Source organism: Eimeria necatrix, genomic scaffold (assembly GCF_000499385.1).
Source record: "Eimeria necatrix Houghton genomic scaffold, Enh_scaff49, whole genome shotgun sequence".
Taxonomy (NCBI): domain Eukaryota; phylum Apicomplexa; class Conoidasida; order Eucoccidiorida; family Eimeriidae; genus Eimeria; species Eimeria necatrix.
Window position 1 is genome coordinate 114,575 of NW_013651666.1, and position 26,230 is coordinate 140,804.

Genomic DNA, 26,230 nt, shown 5'->3' on the forward strand with positions numbered 1-26,230 from the left:
CTAGCCACATGAGAATTCCCACTGATATGTCCTGAAAGTAATACCGCAGTGGTGACGCAAGTAACTGCATACCGAGTTGTCAGCGAAAAGCCGGACACTATTGTACAGCGCGAGGAAGACAGTTATTCCTATCTTCGAGATACTTGGGCTTGATTTCGACGCGCTTCTGGGCAAAGATGCAGTACGTAGCCCGATCACAGTTTAGCGGCTGGGGCTGTGAGCGCGCCGCCAGCATCAGTACTGCTGTTTCACGGTTGCCCTTGAAGAGCAGCTGCATCTCAGCTGCATGGTGACCCGGTTGTTTTATCGCGGAGTCACAAAACCTTACAGTCAAATTATTGTCAGGTAAAGACATTCACGTGATGGATGTGCTGTCTTGATAAATCCAGTACCCGACGCTGCCTCCTCGCAGTGGCTTGTTTGAGACTGTAGACATTCTGGAAGAGCGCTCATTTCGCTAGCGCTCGCAATCAAGATGGCGAAGCCGTCAGAGTTAATTTCCAAGTTCCCCTGAATTTTTCATTTTGAATCGCCGTACATGCGAATTTGCATCACGTTATGTGGCGAATCTGTGTACCAGCTAGTTTTGAGTTTCTTTGTCGCGTGCTCTGCAACCACCACGATCACATGACAGCAGACCATCACTGACCATAAAGAGGCCTACCTAGCCCTCAACAGACAACACTATTGTCCGGGCAAGCTTGCTCGTACAGAAGCATGTGTGAAGCTCTGCATTCAGTCTCATGCGTCTTCATAACTCACTTGGAAATCGAGGATTCCTTCAGCAGCTGGTCATTCCATCTCGCCATTGAATTCAAGTCAGTACAAACCTAAAAGCTGACGTGTCACTCTCTGTCTCCTATAATGACATCATTTTGGCGCCTGGTGATTCTCTAGGTAAAAGGGTATACTTCATTTGCAGGAAGACGCTGTCGACGGCACCTGCCACTTTTTGTCGGCCGTTTTATTCGCAATCACAGTTTCCCTAAAACGTTCATTTTCTGTGGACGCTGTCATTTTCAGTTCTACGTGTAGCAGCAGTTCTGTGATCGGCTTAGCATTTATCAATCTTTTCCGCCCATCATCCTTGGGAGATGAGTACACAAACACCCAAATCAACGACACACAATTTCGCTGATATGAACACAAATTATGTACGTAACATTCTTAAGAAAGCCGCATGCCAGGATCTGCCAGTGCTTATGTACGTTACTGTAGTGGCTGATGAAGTTTATCTTTGGTATTTATCACAGTAAACGAGTAGGCCTCTCCGTTGCGCAAAAAGTATCGTGCGGAGAAAGGGAACCGACACTGACTTCATGAAAAGGCTTGCTTAAGGATCTCCAGTGTGTTTGCTTTTGGGACAACGACTAGCCAGCCAGCGCATCCAAAAAGTGTATACGCAAGGCAGTGCCGGTATTACAACTTCAGCATCTTTTTTGGGAGGCTGAAACTGTTTATTGTGGGATTAGGGTTGCGACTGTAAGCCCCGCTTCCTGTTTAGCACTCGCAGCCCTGTCTTCATGTTTCGTACTCGCAGCCCACAGCTTCGGGGGAAAAGACTTCACGCTGCTTCTAAGTTAATTATTGGACGAACCTAATGCTTAAGAGCGCCGTATAACATATAAATGTTCCTGTCTAGCGCTGCCTCGTTGAGGTCACAACTCTGTGACCTGTCCCTTTGTGAACATACATACATGGCACTAGTCAGCCTCTTTCCCTACCAAAAACCGTTCTAGCTCCCCGGATGCCCCATTTGTGTTAATCGTGATCTTGTAGAGAGATTTTTGGAGCTTTTATATTCAGCTTACCAGCGCAGTAACCCTCTCGCTGCCTGCCACTGTGCCAACGATAACCCGTAGCAACAACTGGTGACCAGCTTTGCCCACGCCTCTACAGCTCCAATCAAGCATATCAAATATAAGACATACTGAGAAGCAAAATACCCAACATTTCCTTTCCTAGACGTCAAGCATGTTCTCCCAACTTCCACGCCAGACCTCTCGTACTTTCATTCACCTCAGAGGCATCCCATACACATGGCTTTTGAAGACAAAAAGCTACGCTAAGCACGCTTGCAATATATTCTTATACAAATTTTAGCCTTGGCCCGAAGCGCATTCATCGCTTGGACGTGCCCACTGTAGACGAAGGCACCCTGAACAAAAAGCCCAGTGTGACTAGCTGCAGCTGCAGCAGCCAGAGGCCCCTGTATGCCTATATGCCATATTCCTCAGTGCTCGCGTAGTCTCACTGCGAGCGAACCACTAGCCCATTACGACGCAGCTTTAACGGGAAGCGTAAAGCTGCATTGCATGCAGCGTCCGAGGCCCATGGGCAAAACTGCAACACAAGCACGAGCAGCCGCAATAGTAGAGCCTATCAGGATAGCCATTGGGCGTGACACATTAATTTTGAAGGCAGAAAACTGTGCAAGCGTCAAAAATACCCGGCTGCGTCTTGCTGTGGGTGAGCGTTGCGGGGCGGCAGCATTCAGGGAGCTACAACAGCGACAGTAGTAGCAGGAATAACATACACGGAAACAATCACGAATTTCCCCTCAAGAAGCTGTGCAAATGTGAAGCAACTCGAAGAATTCGTTAAGGAATCCTCCGGCAACAGCAGCAGCAGCTGCCGAGAGGCTGCTGCAGCAGCAACAGCAGCAGCAGCACCGCATGGGCGGGCTACTGCAACAGTAGCATCACCATCAGGTGCTGCGCGCAGCATTTCATCTGCCCCAGGACCTTTGCATGTTAATTGCTTCCTTTCTTTGTACTTCGCTTGGCGGTTGCTGCAGCATCAGCAGCACCAGCAGTGGTGGAGCAGCAATAGGAGCAGCAGCAGCCGCAGCGGCAGCAGCTTCCGCATAGGTCGCGGGAGTGAACTTCTCCGAGTAGGGATATAGGATTAAAACAGAGTGTCTGTGCACCTGAGAGCTACGGCGCGCGCGTTCAGTAGCACATATTCATTTTTGGCGTCGCGGCCCGTTATAACAGGAGCATCAGGAGAGGCGGCGGCAGAGGCAGCAGGAACAGCAGGAACACCAGCAGCCCTTCACGTTTGCGCTCTTGCAGACCATTCTTCTTTTCGGATCACTCGTCGCTTGTCTTGTTGCTCTCCGTGGACCCTCAGGCGTTGCATCGTCATCATTGTCACAGTGAGCAGAAGGCAGTGGCAGCAGCAGCAGCAGCAGCAACAGCCAGAATGACAGCGGAGGTTTTTACCCGTAACGGCTTTGATATGGCCGGTGCCGCAGCAGCGATTGCGAACAGCAGCAGCGGGGCCCCCAAAAGGCTGCAGCAACGAATAGCAGAAGAGCTACGCGTGTCGTACCTGACTCCCAGCGGTGGGGGAAACGAAGGCAACAGCAGCAGCAACGGTCACCACGGCAGCAACAGCGGGAGCAAGACGGAGGATGATGCCGATGATGCACAAATTCTTGCCGAGTACATTCTGCATTTGCTGCTGAGGGAGAAGGCACCGACAGACCGTCTTTTGGAGGAACTAAAGGAATTCTTAGGGCAGCCAGTGAGCAGGCTTGCTGATGTCGCCTATGCTGCTGCGAGTCTTGTTGGCACTTGTGACGGATTAGCTTCTTGCGTCACAGGGTTTATGTGCTGCCAACCGGGATTATTGTTGACTTGGGGTATCGCTGCAGGCTGACGACTTCACTCGTTGGCTTCAGCGAGAGCTGCAGCAACAGAGCGCTGCCTGCGGCAGCAGCAGCGGGAGACGCCGCAGCAGCAGCAGGTCCAAGCATGTCAGCAGCAGCGGCAAGCACGGCAGCAGTAGCAGTAGCAGCGCCAAGCACTCGAGTACGAACGACGGCACATCTCGAGGGGCCGGCGGCAGCAGCAGTAGCAAGCAAGGCAGCGGCAGCAGCAGACATGGCAGCAGCAGCAGCCACAGATACAGCAGCAGCTCGCAGCACGACTCGTCGCGCGTGGAGGGCCGCGTCTCTCGAAGTGACAGTGGGTTTCAACACATGCAGCAGCAGCAGCTCGAACAGCAGCAGGAGGTGCAGCCTCATGGCGTTTTTACCCATCTCCTCTGTTTCAGTGTCCCGGGCGTTTTGTTGTTGCAGCGATCTCTCGCCGACTCATCCTTATGCGTGCGGCAGAGCAAGCCGTAAGCCTGCAGCGCAGCAGCAGCAGCAGCAGCAGCAGGAAGCTGCTTTCTTCGTGCTTTGACAATTGTCGCATCTACTGAGCTGCGCTTGTGGTCCTTTGGCGGGAAGCGCCTACGCTGTTTTTGCTGCATCCTTATGTATTGTTGTGATGCTTGTCTGGATGCAGCCTTTCTAATTCATATATGTTGTACGAGCTCTTTTTGTGAATATGTTACATGTTGAGTCTTGCTGTGAGCATTTAGTTTGTTTGTTCTTCGTGCTGCACTGCAGATGCCTGCGCTAGCTTGCCGGTGTCCACGCTATCGTGCGTCTTTGTTGCTTTTGCTCTGATTGCGTGTCTACGCGTTTAAGCTGCTTTTGCCAGGTCTCAGGAAATGGCTTTGCTGTTTAGAATTTTGCTGCAGGCCGTCAGCAGCCGCAGCGGCGGCTTGCGCAGCGGAAGGTCGCATCGCTCGCCTCTGCGAGGCCGGCGCAGCAGGAGCCGCAGCAGGAGCCGCAGCAGGAGTCGTAGCAGCAGCAACGGGAGTAGCGAAACTCCCCCCATGTCGCGTTCTATCTACATCATGGGCAGCACCAACAGCAAAAGGAGCACCCCCTCACCTCCTCCTGGCTCTGTTTGGAGTGCTGCTGCCGCCGCGCATGCGCAGCAACAGCAGCAGCAGCAGCAGCAGCAGCAGACACCAGGCTCTGTTCCTGCTGGGGAAGTCTACCGGTCGCAGCCGAAACCCACAACGTACGAGGTTCAGCAGGCGAAGCAGCATCAGCAGCTTATTCAGCAGCAGCAACTGCTGCAGCAGCAACAGATGCCGCTCTTGCCTGTCGCGGCGACGGCGCCAGCGGATATCTCAGCGCCGGAGGCAGGGCTGCAGCGTGGGCCAAAAGCCATTTTGAAGTGAGTACTCTGGCGTCCAGCTATCTTTCTTCTTTTTGTTTTTTCCCTGCTATTCGCACACTGGTTGTATTATTCACACACTAGTTGGTTGCTGTTGCCTGCGGCGATTTCGCTGCATTGGCTGTCACATTCGTGTGCTTTCAGCTTTGCTTGCTAGGTTATCTTCGTTGCTGCTTCCTGTGTCGCGGGTTGCTTGTTACTCTGTCTTCACTTTCATCTTTTGCTGCTAACTTTGCGCTGCGCAGGCCAAACCCTCGGTTTGTGGAAGCTTTCCTCGCTGCGGAACACGGGCCCGTCGGGGAGCCCCCCTTCCCAGTGCATGCTGCTTCTGCTGCTGCTGGGCCATCCGTGCACTCCATGCTGCCTCCGCAGCAAGCGAACCCTCACCAGCGGATGCCGATGCAGCCGCAGCAGCCGCAGCAGCCGCAGCAGCCGCAGCACGCGCCTCACCTGGCCGGCTCGACGTTTCCGCAAGCCAAAGTGAGCTCGACGCTGGAGCCAGCAGCTGCGTAGCTGCAAATTATTGCATGCAGCAACAGTTCGAAGCAGCTCGTCTTTGCCGTTTTCTGGCGTTTTCAGGTCCGCCGCCGGTGTCTTCGCTGGCCTGATTGCCCATTTGGTGCGAAGTGCAACTTCATTCACCCCGCAATTCGCTGTGCCAACTTCCCACGCTGCCCATTTGGCGCTTCTTGCTTCTACTTGCATCCTCCTGTCAAGTGTCGTTACGGGCAGAACTGCCAAAATCCAAGCTGCAATTTCCAGCATCCTGAGAGACCGGTAGGCTCTTTTGCCCACAACGGGCGAACAGAACATGCAAGTTACCCAGCGAGCCTCATTTCTTGTGCTCCTCATCAGTCTTTCATTTTTTTGCTTCTGGGAAATTCAGCGCCAGACTATGTTCATCTGCGCTGCATTCTGTTTCATTGCGTCTCGCTCGATTCTGTTTCCGTTGTTTCTTCTCGCCTTTTCGATAATGCTCGAGTTTTGTGTTCTGGAGGGATGATGCTGTCACCAGGGATGGATGGGGGAGCTAGGAGAAGATGGGTTATTTAGGAACAAAGTCTGGACGAAGGACAGCCGTACGTTGTCTTTTTTCGGTGGCAGTTTTATGAATCAATTCATTGAGGCTGCAGTTTTGTCCAAGTAACTGTTGTTTAGGTCCTTTCTCGGCAGGTCTGTCTGCATTGTTGTGTCTTGTGCTCTCTGGCTTCAGAGACTGCCGCACCGTCAGAAACAGCGCCAAATCCGGGAGGTGGCGCTTCGACGGCGCAGCAGAATGCTGCTGTTGCTGCTCTGAGTTTTACGCTGCCGTCGACTCCGCCTTCCTTGAAAAGGAGGCAGGCGGCTGCGCAGCAGCAGGAGCTTCCGTCCTTGACACTCCCGCCTGCAGCAGATGGTACCACAACGGATCCAGCTCCTGGCGCTGCTGCCCTTGCTGCTACTCCTGCTGCCCCCGGAGCTTCCGTCGAAGGTGGGGACGGCGCCGACATTGAGCTTGATGGGGACGCACCCGAAGCAGCGGCTATGGCGGAGGATGTCTCGGCCTCAGCATAGCCGCAGCAGTAGCAGGGGTATCCACGGTTGGTTGGCGATGCTGCTTAGAGAAGGGAAACAGTGCATAGCTTTCCTTTTAACTCTTCGGAGTACTGTGGCTCGCGGGTTGAGTGGCCATAGCTTGGTTGCTACCTATCATGGCTCTTCGTTTGGGTTGCTGCCAGTTCCTCCTGCAGCGCGAGCTGGAACTGTGACTGCAACCCAAAAGCTGGGGTCCCCCATAATTTAAGTCAGGGGCTGTTGTCTGGTTCTTCGCTAGTAACTATGGGGAAGTCTAGATAAATTGAAGGGCCCCTTGACAGGGAGAGTCTACGCCAGCACTGAGAGCGCAGCGACAGAGCGGCGCCGCCGCCGTCCGGTGAAAGATACACCTATTGCTTTTGGTTTAGCTGGTGCGGCAACATTACTGCAGCGGCAGCGTGAACATTGCTGCACCACTGGCAAAAACGAATGTTTGTTTGCTACAGCTGGAGCAGCATATAAGTTTTGCTACATGAGAGGTGGCGGATCACGGTTTGCTGCTGCAGCGGCCGTTATGTGTAGTTGTTCCAGCAACCGCTGCAGCTGCTTGTCCGATACTGGATAGGGCCACTGCTGACGAGCAGCAGTTGCTGCGGCTGCGGCCAGCAGCGAAGATCCCCGTCCATTGCAGGCACTTTTGGTAGCAAGTGCACTGCGCCGGGCAAGAGATGCGACCAGAAGAGCAGTTTAAGACCAAAACAGATTTGTAGGTAGTGATTGACAAGGAAAGGCTAGAAACCGACGGAGGCGTGTAGAAAGCGCGAAGACGAGCGCCAGGCTAGGGTAGACAATGGGGCTACCGCAGACGAGTGGACTCTGAGCTCTAGTGGGCACTGGCAAAGTGCCTCTATAAGCATAGACTAAAGAGCAACAAGAGAACTTATGCCTTCAATTGAACTTGTTGCACGGAGTTTATGTTTCATTAGCATCCTCCCAGCTCCGACTCTACCTAGTCTTGTCAGTGCTAAGCTGTATTTAAACACGCGTTCGCAACACCAGGCATTATAAAAGGCGCACGGACTGTGGAAGCTGCAGAGCCCAGTCTCCCAGAAGAGATGCCTGGTTGCTGCTGAGAACAAGATCGTACCTGCAGCACATACAGCAAGGGTTGTACCAGCAACGGGCACCAATGGAGCTCCTGGCCGCAGCAAAGAAATACCAAAACTATTCAAACAACGCATGTACAGAGGCGTAGTGTGCTCGCTGCAGGCTATCAATACGTGCCTTTATCTTGACCTAGGTGCTACGTAAGCCTTTGTGTGGAAACAAGTGAAAATCTGGAGGCCCCAGCTGCTCTTCTGCGTGACGTTTGGTCTAGTGTAGGAGGTGCTGCTGTCATTGCTTCTCATTCCCTGTTTTCCATACGGGTGTGGGTCTCTGTGCCTGTTCATCTTTGTCTTTTTAGTGCTTTTGCTTCATCTACGTGTGCGCGGCCTTGGCTGTGCATATATAATCTTTCCCAGCCCCTCTGTGCTTTCTCGGATATCCCCCACGTTCTGCCTGTAGCCGCCTGTGCTGGCTTTTACCCGTAAAGGTGGTGGCTGACACTTGGCGGGGGCAGGTGGAACTGTCTAGCGGCTGTTAGCTCTACGATTGCGAACAGGACACGCCTCACGGCCTTCTCCACCTCTTGCTGCTGCCTCAATTCCCGAGGCAGGTACTGGGAGGAATGCTGCTTCGCGCGTTGCTTCCTACAGGCAGAACCTGGTGCTGGGGCTTCCTCGCTCGCTGCTGCAGCAAGGTTGCACAATCGTCTGGAACCTAGTTGTCTCGCCTGACAGCACTGTGTCGTGCCGCAGCAGCAGCTGCTGCTGCGCTGGTGAAGCTCACGTGTTCCCACTCTGCTGCTGCTGTAACAGCAACTGCTGCAGCTCTGGGTGCACCAACAAATCGAGATAGGCAGTAACCACCGTTCAAAAGACACTCTTTCGACGGAAGAGGGAAGAAAACCGAAGGCCTTTGGCCGCTGTATGTACAATACGACCGCCACTGTGTACGCAGCCTGCTGCTGCTGCTGCTGTAGGCCGGCACTGCTCTCTACAATCCCTGCAGTGGAAAGCAGCTCAGCACAGCAGTACCCTTAGCAAAAGGTAGAGGCAACGGTGAAGCAGTCAGCAGCAGCAGCAGCAACAAAGACAGCAGAAGCCCCTGAAGACGAATTTCAAACCGTTCGCTGCCGTCTTCTTTCCATGCCTAGTAGCGTGCTGATACATTTCAATTGGTGGCCTGAAGGACCTGTAAATGCCCGTAGTTTCCGTTCCACTTCTTCTGTCAGATGAGGAGCTTCACAAAGACGCAAGTAAATCAGCGAAAGGGGGGGAGAGGCATGTGGATGTAGGCGTAAGTCAACAGGACCTCTTCCTGATGGATGGCCGCCAGTGCAGCTGCACCAGCCGCTGACACTCTTGTTACAGCTGCTGCTGCTACCGCTGTTGCTGCTGCTGGAGCTGTTGCCACTGCTGCTGCTACTACAGCTGCTGCTGTAGTTGCTGCCGCCGCCTTTAGGAAGCCTTTGGAGCGCATCTCCGACGCCCTGCGGCCCTTCTTGCGCCTTCACATGGGACCCTCTTGGCCATTTCAGCTCATCGGGGTTTACTTCCAAACGAGAAGAGCCCTTTGAGTACCCATGCAGCGGCAAATCCATCATGGCGTTGTTCCTGTTGCTTCTTTTTTCCATGCTGTTGCTTCTGTTGGTGGATGGAGAAGCACACAGAGATGAGGGGGCTACGGGCAAGTCTCTTCGTTGTGCGCGGTCTGCGCCCCTCTGTAGCCTTGATGCCGCCGCAGCTTCTGAATTAGATCCCACTTTCGTTTTGTCCCTGGTCTCTGCATGCGTCTGGTACTTTCTGCTCGACGCAGCGGCGACTGGTGGCTGGGGAACATGGGGGCTTCTGTTCATGGAGTGGAACCCTTCTTCACTTGGCGGCGAGTCGTGGGGGAGGCGCAGCATGAAAATGGTGTGGACAATGCAGCGGAGGGAAGGACTTAGAAGACGGGGGGTTACATGTATTGCATCTAAAGGCATTTCGACACAATTGGTCTGCATTGTTCGCACCGTAGAATGACAGCTTGAGCAAAATAATAGACCTCCGGAGTACTCAGGAGCCACGCATGTCAAGCCTCTATATTTTCGCGCCCAACTTTACCTGTAGGCACTCTGGTAGGCGGCATATCAAGGTAACACGTGGGGTCACCACGAGGGCCTCTGGACAGAGCCCCGGTGTTACCTGCTGTTCTAAAAAGAAATGCAAGCGACCCTGTTGTTGACAGCTCCTCCATTAATTTGATAAAATAAAACTAATAAAGAAATGGGTGCATGCTGTTAAAACTAGGAGAAGTGATACCCATTAGCGTTGTCCAGTGGCTTGGCTGCAGCAGTGGCTGCTCCAACGGTCTGACCATTGGGCATGTGAATCACTAGGACCTGATGGGTCCATTCTATTTTTTCGTGCAGCTTTCTATGTATTATGCAGCGAGAGACAATTGTTGTTTAAACCAAATGGAACAGCAAGGGCGTACTGCACGCGAGACCCCCTCCGTAGCCTTGGTATGCAATTCAGCGGCGGTATTTGAGTAGCCTCAGCGTTATCTCGACACAAGAACGTAACAGATGCAAAGAGCACAATGAAGGGAAGGAGCAAACGGCCCGGAGCTAAACTAATGCCTGACGAAGCGGGAGCTGCCGGGGGTGAGCTCTTAATGGCAGGCCACCACAGGCTACTGTAGAGGCCGTAGTCCGAACGTATCGAAGTGCCTGGATCTCTCAGTCTATGCAGACCCAAAAGTATCATGCCTACGGTATCACGTAACACGCCTGCATGCCACAATCGTAAGCCCATGAAGGTGCGTCCAGGAAAACATTTGCGGGTGGACCACTTGTTCCCGCGCCTCGGCTTTTTGTCTGTTGCGTGCGCCTGCAGCCTGGCATATCTCTACTTCGAGCCCATCTACTGAAAGGAGCTTGGGGAGGGAACAAGTTTCGGGTTGGGTGTCGGAAGCTAACTAGGAAACGTTTCAGTTGCTGTGCATGAGCACATGCTCCAAATAAGCTGGCGGACTAAAGACTGGTCTAAACGCGCATGCATTCACGCAAGCGCACTGCCCAGGCAAGAAACGGGAAACACCCAGGAGGGCCTGTCGAAGCAGGAACAGCCTGAGAGCCTGGCCAGCTGATTAAATAGGCTAGCGCCGCAGCAGCTAACGCAAGAGTGATGTCACAGCGTGGCTGTGCATCCACAAGCAGTTAAAATGGTACTTGTGCCCCGCACGCCGAGCCTGTTGCCCGGAGTCGATCTGCTTGTGTGTCTTTGTAGTGTCAGTTCTTCCAGCTCCTGTCCGCTTTGCGGTAGTCCACATACGCCTCTGGATGCATTGACAGGACCTGCATTTCCAGAAAAGACAACAAGCTGCACTTCACGGCGAGCTCAAGGGAAGCCTTGATTGCCAACTCAAGCTAAAGACTGCACAGCTTCTTATTCAAGACGCGCAGAAAGGGCATACGAAAGGCAGCAGGATAAGGCTGAAGCGCAGAGGCTTAGGAGAGCAAGGCAAAGTGGGTGGCATTTAAACACTTGAGGAAGGGCCAAGGTTCCCCGGCCGTACCGGTGTGGCCATGATTTCTGGCTGCTTTTCGCAGTAAACCGATTCGCGGACGTAAACTGCACAAGTGCTTGAGGGGAGGTAAATCCGGACAGAGTGAGGGCGGCTGTCCTTAGCCTCTGTTGCTGGGTGTTGCGTTCTCGGCGCGAGTCGGCCAAATCCTCCAAACCGGCTTTCGTCGCTGTCGAGGAAAAGGCGCATAGGCTCGTTGTACATACACCCGACGTGGAAGCCCTCGTAGCTCTACAGGTGCGGGCGCACACACAACTTATGCTCCACGGCGCATCAGATTCAACGAACCAACAAAATGTGTCTTGCGCAACAGGTAGAGAGGATGAGGGTGGCTTTAAAGTGGGGCAAAAACTGCAGAAGAGCTGCAGCTGTTGCCTGCTGCTGCACCATGCTTTCACACGGGGCATAGTGAAGTGCTGCTCACATTGTGAGGATGGAAATTGAATGCAAACAGGCAAGACCCTCTTTCTAAAACAACCACCTGGGCCTCCTCATCGCACTTGACGACATAAAGATGGGCGGCCGACTGCCAGCCGAATACGCTTTCCCAGTGGTTGAGGCAGCAGTCGAAAAGCTGCGCGAACAGAAAACACCAGCGCCAGCAGACCAGCTTCACTAGAAACAGTGGACAGAAACAGCAAACAGAACCCTTCCTCTCTGCCTGGCTCCCTCTCTCTGTTGCGTCTTGTCTCTAGGGCTGCTGCTCGTGATGCATATATGAATAAAATCGTCAGTTCCAAAAGCAGTCAAAAGTGCACAGGGGGAGAGAAAAAGGCCTGACCTCGCACTGGGTGAACTTGAGGGCTGGGCTTTCTGCAAGGTTCCAGCGCCTGAAGGCCTTCGCCATAGAAAAGTGATTGGCCGGCCGCGGCAGGTCCAGGCCGTCGGGATGAGCGAACTCGTTCGCCATGAAGTTCACCCGGCCGTCCGCCAGGCCCGAACCCAGCAAGCGGTACAGCCGCCACAGCGCGAGGCCGCTGACCACGTGGGGGTCGCAGTCCTCCACTGACATGTGTTCATACATTGCCTGCAACGGACAGAAACGCAAATGCAAAGAGAAGACAGGAAACAACATAAGCAAGCGAACTAATAAGACAGAAGAAAACGCAAAGGCAAGGCAACAACGGAAGAATATGGCTGGCGGAATGACACGGTGAGAAAACCCAGAAGGCCGCTAATAATTCCACCACCACAGAAAAGAGAAAACTGCCAGAAACAAACAATATAAGAATCAGAACTAATAGAACGCCTAAGAAACTTTGAGGCGCATGCAGTAATATCCAGTCGCGTATGACTGCAGTCGGAAAAGGCCGCACTGGTCCAATAAGCGCGAAAGCGAGCGTTTCGTCGCCTTCACTGCTGTAGGTCCAGTTAGGGGGGGTGTCGTGCTTGTTGCGCTGCTCGTAGTAAATCTCCCGTGTCTGCTGCGCTATGGAGTCCCAGCTGAAGCTGAAGGCGGCAGTGACGCGGCCCCTAGAACCCATCCACCGCGCATGTTCGAAGTTCTTGAGAATCTCGCAACAACCCCAAGCAATGCTTCCAGGAGTTGGGTCCTGCGAGCCAATAAGTGCAAAGATGAGCTAAAACGCCACAGGTGAAAATGCAGCTTCTCCAGAGAGGCAGGCATACAGAAACGTCAAAATGGGGAGAGTGAGAGACACCACAACAGACGCAGACCCGGGGAAGAAAACAGCAAAACGGCAAATCCTGCATGCCAGAAACAGTCCCGCGAGTCTAAACTTGCACCGCGTGTGCTCTCCAAGTCACTTTTAAGCCTCTTTGCTGTGACGCAGCGCTGTCCCACGACCCAGCGGCACTGAGGGAGAGGCCAATTGGAGACAAAGGCTGCAAACTCACCACAAGAATGCCTGTAATGTTGGGGTTGACGAAGTCCCTGGGTCCTCCGCTGTTGGTAGCAACGACGGGCTTGGAGGCGCTCCACGCCTCCAAAACCACAATGCCGAAAGGCTCGTTTCTTGAAGGAACGACCACCGCGTCGCAGGACTTGAAAAGCGCATGCAGGGCCCCGCCCCCCATTTTGCCCACAAAGCGCACTAAACACGCAGGCACACAAAAACGGCCACCCGTCCCATTAGCCCAGGCCCCCCGTGGCAGCAGCGGGGCCCTACAGCCCATAGAATCTGGCAGGAAGAATAAGCTAATGCGAGTCAGCTGGCACAACGGGAGAGCAAGATAAAGTGGCGAAATCAACATCTGCACGTGGAAAGGTGAAAGTACCTGAGTGAGTCACCCCCAGCTGAGCTGCGCGGCCCTTGAGACTCTCCATCATGTGGCCGTCCCCCACAAAGACAAACTTGGCATCGCCTCGGAACTTGTGGATAAAAGGCACTGCTTCTAACAGCAGATCCGGGCCCTTCTGGACCACCATCCTCCCTGTGAGACTCACACGAACCAGGAGCAGCTGCTTATCCCAAGGCAACAGTGCCAGCAACAAAAAGCATGTAAACCTCACATGACAAGCGGCCAGGTGGAAAGGGCAAAACGGACCCCTTCCGTCTAGTGCTCGATACTAAGAGCCCCGCCAGATCACAGCAGCAGGATTCGTTTACGTTGTATCACGGAACCACCGAGGGTACTGCTCAGCTGCTCGAGAAAAAAGAAGCCAGATGTACTGCTGCTGCTTCAGACTGCAAGGGACACAGACTGAGTCTAAATGGGCTGACGGCGGTAAGGCGGTCTCACCCACAAACAAGAACATGGGATCCAGAGCCCCGACCCCGTAAGTGTGTTTCACAGCGCCTGGGTCGACCTCGCCGTCGAACTTGTTGCAGTTTATGCCGTTATAAATGACAGTCATCTTCGCAGGGTGGACTCCGTACTGCGCCCGCACTTCCTCGGCCAGCACTCCACTCACGCAGATCACGCGGTCCGCCAAGTGGCAAGCTTCCGCTGCAGCAGGCCGCAGGCGAGCAGCAGGCAAATAAGAAAGCCCCAGAAACCCGCACAGCACTTACAACACTGACACGCTTCGACGCCGCCGCTGGCTCCTCAACTCCCTTTCCCTTTGGGAGACGAACAGTGGAGGAGCGCATGCACACAAGTGGGGCTTTGCTGGGACCAAGAAACCCAAACTGACACAACAGGAAGTTCCTACTGAGTCCACTAGTGGGCAGATGCAGCAGCAGAAGCAGCAGCACAGCCGCGGCTGGGAACTAACCCTCAATGTCTCGAATCCTCTTCGACACCCCGCCGTAGTTGTTGTTGCCACAGCGGCCAAACTCCGTGGAGTGCATCGTTAGAATGGCAGTTCTCCCCTGCAGACCCGCCACAGCGCAGCAGAGAGCCGTCACTGACACGGGTTTTGCAAAACTCCCGCAGACTGCACTGATTAGGCCATTCTCCCCAACAAAGGAATGCAAAGTCTCTCAGGAATATAGGGCCAGGGACTTTGCGGAAAAGCCGAAAACTTGCCATTTGTTTGGCCCGGATAAGGGCGCGGCCCGCCAGCCAGTCGTGTGCGTGGCAGATCTCGAACTCCGTGCCCATGGCCTCTTCGACGCTCAGCATGCATGCAATGAAGCTTTCGCACATGTTTTGAATCTCCACCACGAAGTCCCGGTCCAAGTCGAAAGTGCATTCGTGGTACATCACGCCGTAGTGCTCTGAACAGCCCCCACAAGACTCCATTGCCCGCACAAAAACGTGAACTTCGTGGCCCTGGCGAGACAGGCCCGCGGCCAACTCCGTCACGTGGGGAGCCACCCCGCCTACAGCGTGGGTGTGCAGCGACTCCCACGCAAACAGCGCGATCTTCAGGCGCCTGCGAAGCAAATCCGCAGCACTACCAGCAGCGCCGCTTGGCCAGCAGCAGCAACAGCCAGCAGCAGCAGAAGCACCAGCACCCAGCAACACCAACAGCAGCAGAAGTAGCCGCGCGGCTTCTCCCCTAGGGCCAGCAAGCTGCCCCCTACAGTGCGCAGCGCAGGTGACACGGAGCTAGCCAGCTGTCCAGCTAGCTAGCTGCCCAGCTAGCCAGCTGCCCCGCCCCCTAGACTTGAGCTAGCCACTGGGGAGGGTCCCTCACCTCCTGCAGACCCTGGTGGTGTCGGCGTCGTCGACCGAAACCAAAAGCTTTTCAGTGTTGGGTTTGTTGGCGAGTGCCCAGAGGACCTGGGCAGTCATCCAGCGGCCGTGGCGGCGGCCGGACTGGCGAATGAGGCGGCGGAGGCTCTGGCTGAGAGAGCTGTCGAGGCGGTAGTCGAAGCCGAGGCCCCCCTGGGCCACTGGTCTGCAGAGTGTGGGGTATCCTGTGCATTCCTGCGCGATGGAGAGCCGCTGGTCCTCGGGCAGCAGCGCAGCCAACAGCGAATTCGCCAGCGCCAAGTACAACACCCCCGACGCGCACAAGTCCCGACTCAGGTAAGCCCCGTAGTCGTACAGGTCGGGCTGCCGCAGCACGCTTCGCTGGTCATACAGCATCCACGGCACGCCTTCCAGCCGGAACCCGTCGAGTCTGCAGCAGCGCAGCAGCAGCAGCAAGCAGCGCAGCAGCAATCACAAGCAGCGCAGCAGCAGCAGCAAGCAGCACAGCAGCAACGGCAAGCAGCGCAGTAGCAGCAACAAGCAGCGCAGCAGCAGTGACAAGCAGAACAGCGACGGCAACAAGCAGCAAAGCAGTAGTAACCAGAAGCACAGCAGCACTGGACAGCAGCACAGCAGCAAAGCCAGCGCAGCTGCAGCAAAAGGGCTAGTCCTCTGCAGACAGCCTCCTGCAGAATCAAATTCTAGAACTACTATGCTGCACAGAGGGCCTTGTGGGGCCCCCAGAAGCACTCCAGAATGCAAGAGCTGGGGGCCCCGGCTGGCGAGCTGCAGCAGTGTGCATGCAGCAGGGGGAATTGGGAAAAAGGAAGAAAGGGGCTTTAGACGCACTGAAACTCCGTTATCCAGTAAGAAATGTTTGAAAGCAAGAAACGGACAACTTCCGTCTTGGACAAGTCGAAGACTTTGGCCTCCTCAACAACTCCCGAAGGGCCGCTCACGAAGTAATTGTTGTCGCCCCCGTCCATGCAGCCCAGGCCGTCCATTACATTCTTCGAAGAGTGCGCGTGGCAAAGACTTAGCAGCACCCGCAGCCCCAATGCATGCGCCCGGTCCACCAGCGCCTTGAACTCCTCCACTGTGCCCAGCCGGCTGCTCACTGCGAAGTGGTTCGTCACGTAAAGCCCGAAACTCGCAAAGTCCGCGTGCTCCACCACGTCCAGCAGCTGCCCACACGCCCAAACCCTAAACCCTAAACCCTAAACCCTAAACCCTTGATCACGCCCAAACTACAGCCGCTGCAGCGAAAGCAGCGTCAGGAACGAACAGCAGCCACTGCAGCGCAGTTCGAACACTACGAAGCGAGTGAGCCACAGCTTCTTCACAAGGGCACCCCACAGCAGCAGCAGCAGGAGCAGCAACAGCAGCAGCGAGCTGCGGCGCTGCTGGCCCACCAGCAGCGTGTTGTATCCCAGGTTTTTGATGCGGGGCAACAAAGTTTCTGTGAACTCCACGAAGTTTCCCACGCGGCCCTCTTCGCCGCTGGAGCTGCCAATGTGGACTTCGTAAATGGCGGGGGCTACACCGGGAGGCACTCGGGGCCTGGGGAAGCGGAAATGGTACTTTTCCTGCACCGCAGCAGCAGCAGAAAAGAGGCAACTTCCCGCAAAGAGTGCTCCTCTGGGGTTTAGGGTTTAGGGTTTAGGGTTTAGGGTTTTAGGGTTTAGGGGCCCCGGGCCTCGCCAGCTTAGCATAACAACAACCCCACCCTCGCCCCCGCAGCCAGAGCCCCCCAGCACTCAAAGACACAGAGAAAAAGACACACAGACCCGCAAGACACAAAACACAAAAGAGGGAATAAGCCCGCTGCTGCAGCTCCCCAGTGCCCAGTGCTGAGCCCGCAGCAAAGTCCCCTTCTAGCTGGAAAATGCAAAGAAAAGAGCAACTCTGCGCAAAGTCGGGGGCCCCCACGCCCCGAGGGGCCCCAGCAGAAGGGCCCACCTCCCCCGGGGGGTTCAAAATAAGCTGTCTTCCTTCACGTGACGACGCATTTTTAAAACATTGTTTTAAAAAAGGTTCCATTACTAAATTAAAACTAAAAATGAGATAATTTAGTAGCTTGGTCTGCTTTAATTGAACAAAGTTAACCAAATGCTGCGCCCACCTCCTCCGGGGGGTTCCACAGCACTGCGTTGAATAGCCCGGAGTCTTCACTTCGCCAAACCACTCGAGACCAGCTGGGCACTCTGTCGATGGGCTCCCCTTCTTTGGGCACTATCAACACCCGCAGGCGGCAGCTGCATGCGCAGGCCAGCGGCCCCACACGGGGCTTTAGCTGCGGCCAGCTGGGCGCTCCCGCGCCAGCTAGCTAGCTACACGGCTGGCTAGCTGGCTAGCTAGCTAGCTGGCTGGCTGGCCCTCGTTGGCGGGCGGCTGCCTGCGCAGCTGCCCCGGCCAGCTCCCCAGCCATCCTCCCCGACTAAAACTGAAGCTCCAGAAATATGAGTGTGAGCTACGCAGCCCCTGGCACCAGCTAGCTGGCAGCTAGCCGGCAGCTAGCTGGGAGCTAGCTGGGAGCTAGCTGGGAGCTAGCTGGGAGCTAGGAAAGCTCTCCAAAAGCCTTACCGGTGGCGCAGGGCCGGAGTCCCGTCTGGGCGGTCTGGAATGAAAATGGACCAGACCGAGCTGAGGTGGGCCTCGGCAGCCCCGGGGGGCCCCTCGGCCTTGGTGCCCCTGAGGGCCCCCAGGGGGGCCTCGAAGAAGTGGGGGGCCACGCCCCAGCGCTCGCGGTGCAGCGGGTGAGAGGCCCTGTCCCAGTTGTTGAAGTCCCCGAAGAGGAAGACGGCCTTCGCGTTCGGCAGCCACTCTCTGTAGGTGTAGCCGGACACCCTGCAGCGCCGTTGCACACACGCAGCCGCAGCCCCGCGCATGCGCGCATGCAGCCCCGCACGCATGCATGCGCTGCATGCACGTGCAGCTGCAAGCCTGCGGCCCTGCAGGCCCCCAAGCAGCCCTGCCGCCTCCTGCGGCGCTGCATGCAGCTCTGCATGCACGCATGCGTGCATGCAGCCCCGCGGGGAGCCCGCGGCTCCAGCTGGGGCTGCCAGGGTCAGGGGCGGGGGGCCCCTGGGGGCCCCGTGTGGGGCCCCACGCACCCGTCTGCATGCACGCGCTGGAGGCCGAAGAGGCTGTGGGCGCTGGCGAAGGCCTGCAGAGAACCGAAGGCCCCCTCGAGGGCCCCCAAGGTCTCCGTCAAAGTGTGGAAGCGCTGCCGCAGCTGCGGCACAAACTCCTGCAGCTTCGGGTCTTGCTGCACCACTGCGCTGCCGTCCAGCTGCGCAGCCCAGTCGCAGGTGTCTCGCGGCGCTCGCAGGGGCGTGAACGACGGCTGCACGCACCAACAGCAAGTCCTGCTGCTGCTGCTGCTGCTGCTGCAGCGGCAGCAGCTGCTGCTGCTGGAGTAGCAGCAGCAGGAGCAGCTGCAATAGCAGCAGCAGTACGAGTCACAAGTGCAGTAGCAGCAGCCGCAGCAGAAGCAGCAGCAGTAGCAGAAGCAGCAGCAGCAGTAGCAGCAGCAGCAGCAACTGCAGCAGCAGCAGCGCCGTGTGCAGCAGACACACGGGGAGGCCCCAAGGGGGAAACCCCCATAATGGCAACTGCGGCAGCCCGGGGCTGCTGCAGCGGGGCCAAAAAAGAGCTAGGAGGAGACACTTGGAAGCAGAGAGACAGCAGCAGCGCAGCGCAGCAGGCTGCATGCGGCTGTGTCTGCTGCGCTGCTGCTGCCTCCGTGCTGCCAATTATTGTGTCCCCCTGTCTCCCCTTCCCCCGCGTCCGCCCACAGCAGCAGTCCCCCTAAAGGAAACAGCAGCAGCAGCAGCAGCAGCAGCAGATGCTGCTGCTGCTGCTGTCGAGCACTCACCACCTCCAAGCCGGCGGGGGGCCCGAAGCAAAGGCCCGTTTGCTCCCGCTTCGTGTGCAGCAAACCCCGGAAAGCAGCAATTTCTCGGGAAGCCAACAAAGGAGCTAAAGCTGCTTGGAGTTCTTTCCATTCGGGAGAGTCCACGATGAAACTGGCTTCTTGCTGGCTGTACAGACACCCCACGCCCAGACACCCCACAACCCACAGCTGCTCGCCAGCAACTCCCGCAGCAGCCACGGCCCCTGCTGCAGCAGCAGCAGCACCCTCAGCAGCAGCAGCAGCAGTGTAGCTGCAGCAGCGGAGGCCGCAGCAACACCAGTGCGGCAGCAGCAGTAGCAGTGCAGCTGCAGCAGCAACGGCACCAGCAGCAACAGCAGCAGCAGTTCAGCTGCAGCAGCGACAGCTGCAGCAACAGCAGTGCAGCAGCAGCAGCAGCAGCAGCAGCAGCGGGCTGCGCGGGTCGCTGACTCCTTGAAGTGGTAGAAAATGGAAAGACACCGAGGCTCGTCTGCCCTCGCCAGCACCACCACACTTGCTGCCAGCTCCTGACAAGTGCTGCCGCGTCTGCCTTTGCGCTGCATCTGCAGCAGCAAAACCCCGCAGCAAAGTCCCAGTCTCCAGCAGCAGCACACCCGCAGCAGCAGCAGCAAGAGCGGCTTCCGTAGCAGCCAAAACCGCAGCAGCACCAGCAGCACCGGCCGACGCTGTGGCAGCAGCTGAGGCCTCGGAAGCAGCAGCAGCAGGCGCCGCAGCAGTAGCAGCAGGAGGCGCAGCAGTAGCAGCAGGAGGCGCGGCAGCAGCAGGAGCCCCAGCAGTAACAGCAGGAACCCCAGCAGTAGCAGCAGCAGCACGAGCCGCAGCAGGAGCCACAGCAGCAGCAGCAGGAGCCACAACAGCAGCAGCAGCAGCAGCAGCAGCAGCAGCTCACTGTGAACTCATTTGTGACGGGTACGCGCAAGCAGCCCTGGTAGGCGTGTTGGTGGAGAGTGTCTCTGAGGGCCTCTGCGTCTAGGGCGAACTCGGGGGGCCCCTGCTGCTGCTGCTGCTGCTGCTGCTGGGGGTGCTGCAGGTAGCCGTTGGTGCGGGGGGCCCCCGGGGGGCCCCCCGGGGGCCCCTGGGCACGCAGGGTGACCTTGTGCTCGAGGACCAAAGTGTCGTCGAGGGCCAGCGGGACAAGGGCCCCCGCGAGGAGGACTCTGCGGGCGCGGAGGCGAACAGCAGCAGCAGCAGCAGCAGCAGCAGCAGCAGCGGGGCCGTCGTCCTGCTGCTCGGTGCAGGGGGCCCCCCGGGGGCCCCCGATCTCGTTCTCCGCCAGCTGCAGGAAACTCTCCAACTGACATGCAAAAACTGTTTCTTCTTCTTCTCCTTCTCCATTAGTGCTGGTAGTGCTGCTGCCAAAAGTTTCGCTGTCTCCGTGGGAGCCCTGGGACTGCCTGCTTTGCTGCTGGGGGGCCCTCGGGGGGCCCCCCGAGGGCCCCAGCGGCAGCAGCGAGACCCCCCCCTCGATCAGTCGAAACTTCACAGTTTCCCCTTTGCTGCTGGGGGCCCCCTTGCCCTTCAGGGGGGCCCCCCCGCCGGGGGCCCCCCCGGGGGCCCCCCCGGGGGCCCCCCCGGGGGCCCCCCGGCCGTTCGTGGCTGCGCCGTTGCTGAGCCCGTTCGCCGCGGCCGCGCCGCCGCTGCTGCTGCTGCTGCTGCTGCTGCGCCCCGGCAAGTCTGCTGCAGCGTCTGCTGCAGCAAACGGCTGCTGCAGCTGCTGCACTTGCTGCAGAAACTTCTCCGCCACAGAAGACCCGTCGTGCTCCCGCAGCAGCTGCAGCTGCGCCCCACGCACTTGTTCTGCGTACTCTATGAACCGCTCCACCAGCCGCTGCTGCTCCGCCTGCAAACACAGTCCCCAGCAGCAAACCGCACTGCAGCAGCAGCAGCAGAGGCAGCAGCAGCAGAGGCAGCAGCAGCAGAGGCAGCAGAAGCAGCAGCAGAAGCAGCAGCGCAAGAGCAGCAGCAGAAGCAGCAGCGCAAAAGCAGCAGCAGCAGCAGCAGCAGCAGCAGCAGCACTGCTGCTGCTGGAGATTAGAGGGAGTCAGAGACAGTGTCTTTAGAGTGAAGGTGACCCAGCAGCCACAGGGGCCCCCCGCGCAGGGGGCCCCGGCCCCCGAGGGGGTGTCCTGGGGCCCCGGGGGCCCCCCGCGCGGCGGGGGCCCCAAAGAGCGGGCGGGGGGCCCCTGGGGGCCCCCCAGGGGCAGTACCCTCGGGGCCCGGGGGCCCCACTCACCACGGGGACCTCGAAAAGGGCATCTGCAGCATTGAGTTTGTCGCCTCTTTCTGGGATGACTCTCAAGAAAGAAGAAGAAGGGAATTTGGTGATGTATTGCTGCCGCTCTTCATCTTGGCGGCGGCCCCTGGAGGCCTCGGGCTCGGGGAAGGCCCCGTTGGCTGCGGGCCCCTTCATTCGCAGGGAGGGGGCGGGGGGGCAGCAGCAGCAGCAGCAGCAGCAGCAGCAGCGGCGGCAGCAGCAGCAGCAGCGGCAGCAGCAGGCCGCCGAGACCGAAGACTGCCGCTGAGGACTGAGACGGGCCTCGCCCGCTGCCTTTCTTCGCCAGCAGCGCCACAGGCCGTTGGGGGGGCCTAGAGAAGTGGCTGGCAGCTGTGGGGGCGGGGAGGGTCTCGTGCTGCAGCTGCTGCAGCGGGCAGAAGGCTGCGGGAAGGCGCAGGCTGCTGCTGCTGCTGCTGCTGCTGCTGCTGCGGCGGGAACGCGCGTTCGCCGGGAGCTGGCGGCGGCAGCAAGGCGCAGGAAACAGAAATGGAGAATATAGAAGCCGCAAAGAACTCAAACTGACGCAGACGCCGCGACAGAAGCAGCAGCAGCAGCGCGGCCACCTCCGATGGCAGCAACCCGAGACAGAGGCAGCGCCGCACAAGATGCGGTCCGACGGGCCTATTAATGCGACTTAGGTTTATTTTAACTTCTTTGCAACTCCACACCTGGCTAGGGGCCTCTCCAGCGAGTACCAACGCCCCTAGCACGCCACAGCAGCACACTCCGAGACAGCCGCGGCATGCGCCCATCTCGGGCCCGCGGCTGCTCCCCGGCCCCGCCCCCCCTCCTTCTCCAGCCTATTCCCCCAATTAAATAATACCATTTCTTCCTTTTCTCAACATCTATTCTTCTCCCGTGTCCCTGCGCTGCCCCCCCTGCAGCGAGGGCTCCCCTGGCGGCCGACCGCCGCCGCCGCTCCAGGCGGCAGGCCGCGCCCGGGACACCTTTCAACTTTCTGCGCTTTCACCGCCCTTTGGAACTGTTTTATTTCTCCAAAATAATACCATTTAAAGGGGCAGAAGAGGGGGGCCCCCGGAGCTGCCCCCCGGGGCCCCCGCTCGCTGCAGAAGGCTCCACCCCGGGGTGTCTTCCCCGACCCAGCAGGCCTGCGGCCGCAAAACTTGAACCCTCGGGACTTCTTTGTCTCAAAAAGAATTATATTTGGCCACTTTTAGAGTCTAGAGCCTCAGACAGCAGCCTCAGAGCTTCTTCTATTAGTTTGTAGTGACCCTGGGGGCGGGAAAAATCCCCATTTGACGGCAAAACACCCAAAACTTCCAGTTAGGTGCAGCAACTCACGGCTGCAGCCACCAAAAGAGGAAAAGATAAAAAAGAACATTCGGGGCAGTGAAGCCCTTCTCGTTTGGGGTGTACAGACACCCCAGGGCCCGGCCTCGAGGCTGGGCTGCAGCGCCAGGTCTTTCTGAACATTCGAAAAGAAAAAAAGTGCCAAAAGAGTTCCTACGAAGGCCAGTGGACCATTGGTCCACCTGCAGCAGCTCCCCAGTGCCCCGAAGGGCCTGCATGCAGCAGCTGAGCTGCTGCAGGAATGGCTTTGAGTTCTCAAGCAGCAAAAACCCCCTGGGGCGCTGGCCCTCTCTTCTCTCCAGTGGTCTCTTCTAAACACTGGCCAAAGGACCATTGGTCCACTGGCCCTTCTTGGCACTCTTTTATTTGTAATAAGGCCTCTTGTCTGTCTTTCCGAGTTTGGCTAGCTGGCCCCCGGCTCACGCCCAAAGCCTCCACCTTTGCTGCCTAAAAGGCCCCATATATATATATATATATCAATATAAATAAATATAAATTAATATAAATAAATATAACTTTAAATTAAATAAATATATTGTGTGTACCCCCACCCACTGGTGTTATTTGAGGCCTGTTTCCTCTCGCCCAGTGCTGCATGCAGCCCAAGTGTCTTGGCCTATTTTTTAGTTGGTTTAATTTTTAAATATTTCTATTGTTTTGTTTGGGACTTTAATAGAATATTAAAAGTCTTTCAAAGTTCTTTCTGAGGGTCCTCGGGTTGCTGCTGCTGCTCGCCTGGCTCTATTCCGTTTTAATTAAAAAAATTTAATTAATTTAAATTAATTAAATTACTTTACTTGATTTAGAAAAACAAACACCCCACAGTGCACAAAGACAAAAGCTGTGTCCAGAGTTATTAGCCCTCCAGCTGCTACCAGCCTTCTGCTGCAGCAGCAGCTGCAGCAGCAGCTGCAGCAGCAGCTGCAGCAGCTGCTGCAGCGGCAGAACAACTGCAGCACCGGCACCTGCCCCCGAATAGGAGCAGAAGCTGCAGCCCCAGCGCCGGCAGCAGCAGCCTGGGCGCCGCAGCTGCCCGCTGCTGCTGCTGCTGCTGCTGCTGCTGCTGCTGGGGGGCCTCAGCTGCTGCCACCGGGCCAAAACAGAATTACCGCATTGGGGGGGCCCCCCTCCTCCCCTTTCATGGGGCCCCCCTGCCCATAAAGGGGGGCCACCAGAAGCCCCGCCACCGCCAAATCCCCCGAGGGGACCCTACGGGCCCCCTAGGGGCCCCCTACGGGACCCGTAGGGGACCCTAGGGGGCCCCTAGGGGGCCCCTAGGGGGCCCCCAGGGGCCCCTAGGGGGCCCCTAGGGGGCCCCTAGGGGGCCCCCTAGGGTTCACCTGGCAGCAAAGAGGCCCCGGAAGGCGGAGGCCAGCGCTGAAGGCCAAGAGCCCCAGCTGCGTCCGGGGGCCTCTCTTTCGCGCTGCGCTGCTCTTGCTGCTGCTGCTCTTGCTGCTGCTGCTCGCTGCAGCCTCTGGTGGGCCCTTTCTCGCAAACGTTCAAAAACGGAGAAGTCCCCAGGCTTAAGAGACTGCGGCAGCGAATGCACAGCAGCCCGAATGGCTGGAGAGGGGCCCCCGAGGGCCCTGGGGGGGAAGCTGGCTCTGCTGCTGATTGCAGGGGGGCCCCTCCCCACAGTCTGTGTCTGCTGCTGCAGCGGGGCCCCTGGGCGGGGCCCCTGGCTGGGGGTTTGTTCGTCCAGGGCCCCGTAGCCGCTGCACTCCCTGCTGAGGGTCCCCTGCCTCTGGGGGGCCCCCCCCGGCGCCCCCGGGGGCCCCGGGTCCTCCGGGGGCCCCTGGGGCCCCGGCGACCCCGGGGGCCCCTGGGGCCCCGGCGACCCCGGGGGCCCCGGGGGCCCCGAGGGCCCCGGCGACCCCGGGGGCCCCTGGGGGGCCCCCGAGGGGGGCCCCCCGCAGACAGCAGCAACTGCGCTGCTGCCCCGGCCCAGCACTGCAGCACTGTCTACTGTGGAGCCCTCAACTGTGGGGACAATGTAAGCAACAACTGCTGTAATGTCATCAGGTTTGCCCCCCACAAGTCTCCGGCCCACTTCGTCAAAAGCTGCTTTGGAAAAGGGAGTGACCACTGGACAAGAAACCCCCGGCGGGGCCTCTCCCGCCTTCACCGCCCTCTGCGCACCGCAGCAACAGCAGCAGCAGCAGCAGCAGCAGCAGCAGCAGCAGCAGAACAAGCAGGATTTGCGTCTCAGCGCCAAACGTGCCATCCCCAGTTTTCGGTGTTCCCCACGTCCCCAGGGCAGCCTGCGCGCGGAACCCCCGGCTCGAGCCCCCGAGCCACGGTTTAGGGTTTAGGGTTTAGGGTTTAGGGTTTAGGGTTTAGGGTTTGGGCATATTTGGACCTCGAGAAGCGCGTCGACGAGGACGGCGGGGTGGCAGGCGGGGGGCTTTCCGGGAGGGGCGTTGTTCCAGCAAAGTTGGTTGAAAGTGTCGAGAAGATCGTCGTCAAACAAGTTGTCGAAAAGTCCATCGGAGCCCAGCAGCACAATATCGCCGGGCTGGACTGCAGCAGACCCCACGCGGGCCGCCTGCGCCGTGCGCTGCAGCAGCGCCTGCTGCGAACAGTCGCAGTCGGGCATGCGCGAAATCTGAAAGGGGCAGTTGAAGAAGTGCTGCTGCGCCTCCGTGCGGTAGACCACCTGGTAGCCGCCGTAGGCCTGCGGGTTGGCCACGCGGGCCCTGCAGGTGTGGCAGCTGGCGTGGGAGAACTCGAGGGGCCCCGGGTACCTCTTGGGGGGGGCCCCCGTCCTCCGCAGCAGCAGCAGCTGCGAGTCCCCGATGTTCGCGGACCACAGCCGCCGCCCCTCCAGCAGCCCCAGCACGCAGGTGGTGGCCCCGAAGCTGCGGCACTGCAGCGAGGCCCTCGCCAGCACGCTCAGCGGCGGCTCGGGGGGCCCCCAGGGGGCCCCCCCGGGGCCCCAGGGGGCCCCCGCGGGGCCCCCCACGCCCAACGCACTCAACGCCTCCTCCGTCTCCAACTCAAAGAGCGCCCCGTTCTCCAGCCGCGCCCGACTCTCCCGCACGCACAACTCCAGCAACTCCGCAGGCAACTCCGAAGGGTCCAAACCCTCGTCTTCCACTGTGCTCACTCCGTCCGCAATTCCCAAAACCTCCGCCACAAACCACAAACCCCAAACCCTCGCACTGCTTTCCCACAAGTCCAACAGAAAAGACTTTTAAACCCAACAGAAAGACCCATTTAACCCCAACAGAAAGAGCTATTTGAGGCCAACAGAGCGAGATATTTGAGGCTGACAGAAGGCTGTTTGCTGCTAAAACGAGAGCCATTTGCTGCTAAAAGAAGAGCCATTTGCTGCTAAAAGAAGAGCCATTTGCTGCTAAAAGAATGAACTACTTGCTGCCAAAAGAAGAGCAATTTGCTGACAAAAGAATAAGCTACTTGCTGCTTAAAGAAGAGCTGTTTGCTGCTTAAAGAAGAGCTGTTTGCTGCTAAAAGAAG

At 57.8% G+C, this 26,230-nt stretch overlaps 4 protein-coding genes across 4 annotated transcripts; 1 reads left to right on the forward strand and 3 right to left on the reverse strand.

Annotated features, from left to right (window-relative positions):
* Positions 1–3,204: 3,204 nt before the first annotated feature.
* Positions 3,205–6,575, forward strand: ENH_00058550 (zinc finger (CCCH type) protein, putative; the record flags this gene model as incomplete). The annotated part of the gene is made up of 8 exons (XM_013577045.1): positions 3,205–3,528; positions 3,659–3,971; positions 4,085–4,128; positions 4,534–5,021; positions 5,267–5,501; positions 5,601–5,798; positions 6,037–6,100; positions 6,235–6,575. The coding sequence occupies 8 exons, from the start codon at positions 3,205–3,207 to the stop codon at positions 6,573–6,575; spliced, it is 2,007 nt and encodes a 668-aa protein (XP_013432499.1).
* A 1,023-nt stretch (positions 6,576–7,598) lies between these two features.
* Positions 7,599–9,642, reverse strand: ENH_00058560 (hypothetical protein, conserved; the record flags this gene model as incomplete). The annotated part of the gene is made up of 3 exons (XM_013577046.1): positions 7,599–7,683; positions 8,123–8,642; positions 8,832–9,642. 3 exons carry the CDS (start codon positions 9,640–9,642, stop codon positions 7,599–7,601), a joined length of 1,416 nt encoding a protein of 471 aa, XP_013432500.1.
* A 1,269-nt stretch (positions 9,643–10,911) lies between these two features.
* ENH_00058570 (glycan synthetase, putative) lies at positions 10,912–15,647 on the reverse strand (the record flags this gene model as incomplete). Its single annotated transcript, XM_013577047.1, has 11 exons — positions 10,912–10,977; positions 11,199–11,438; positions 11,632–11,781; positions 11,989–12,234; positions 12,524–12,760; positions 13,065–13,261; positions 13,446–13,601; positions 13,911–14,117; positions 14,386–14,482; positions 14,616–14,988; positions 15,253–15,647. The coding sequence occupies 11 exons, from the start codon at positions 15,645–15,647 to the stop codon at positions 10,912–10,914; spliced, it is 2,364 nt and encodes a 787-aa protein (XP_013432501.1).
* An 8,442-nt stretch (positions 15,648–24,089) lies between these two features.
* On the reverse strand, positions 24,090–25,349 carry ENH_00058580 (T-cell activation protein phosphatase 2C, putative; the record flags this gene model as incomplete). Its single annotated transcript, XM_013577048.1, has 2 exons — positions 24,090–24,884; positions 25,113–25,349. 2 exons carry the CDS (start codon positions 25,347–25,349, stop codon positions 24,090–24,092), a joined length of 1,032 nt encoding a protein of 343 aa, XP_013432502.1.
* Between the last annotated feature and the right edge of the window lie 881 nt (positions 25,350–26,230).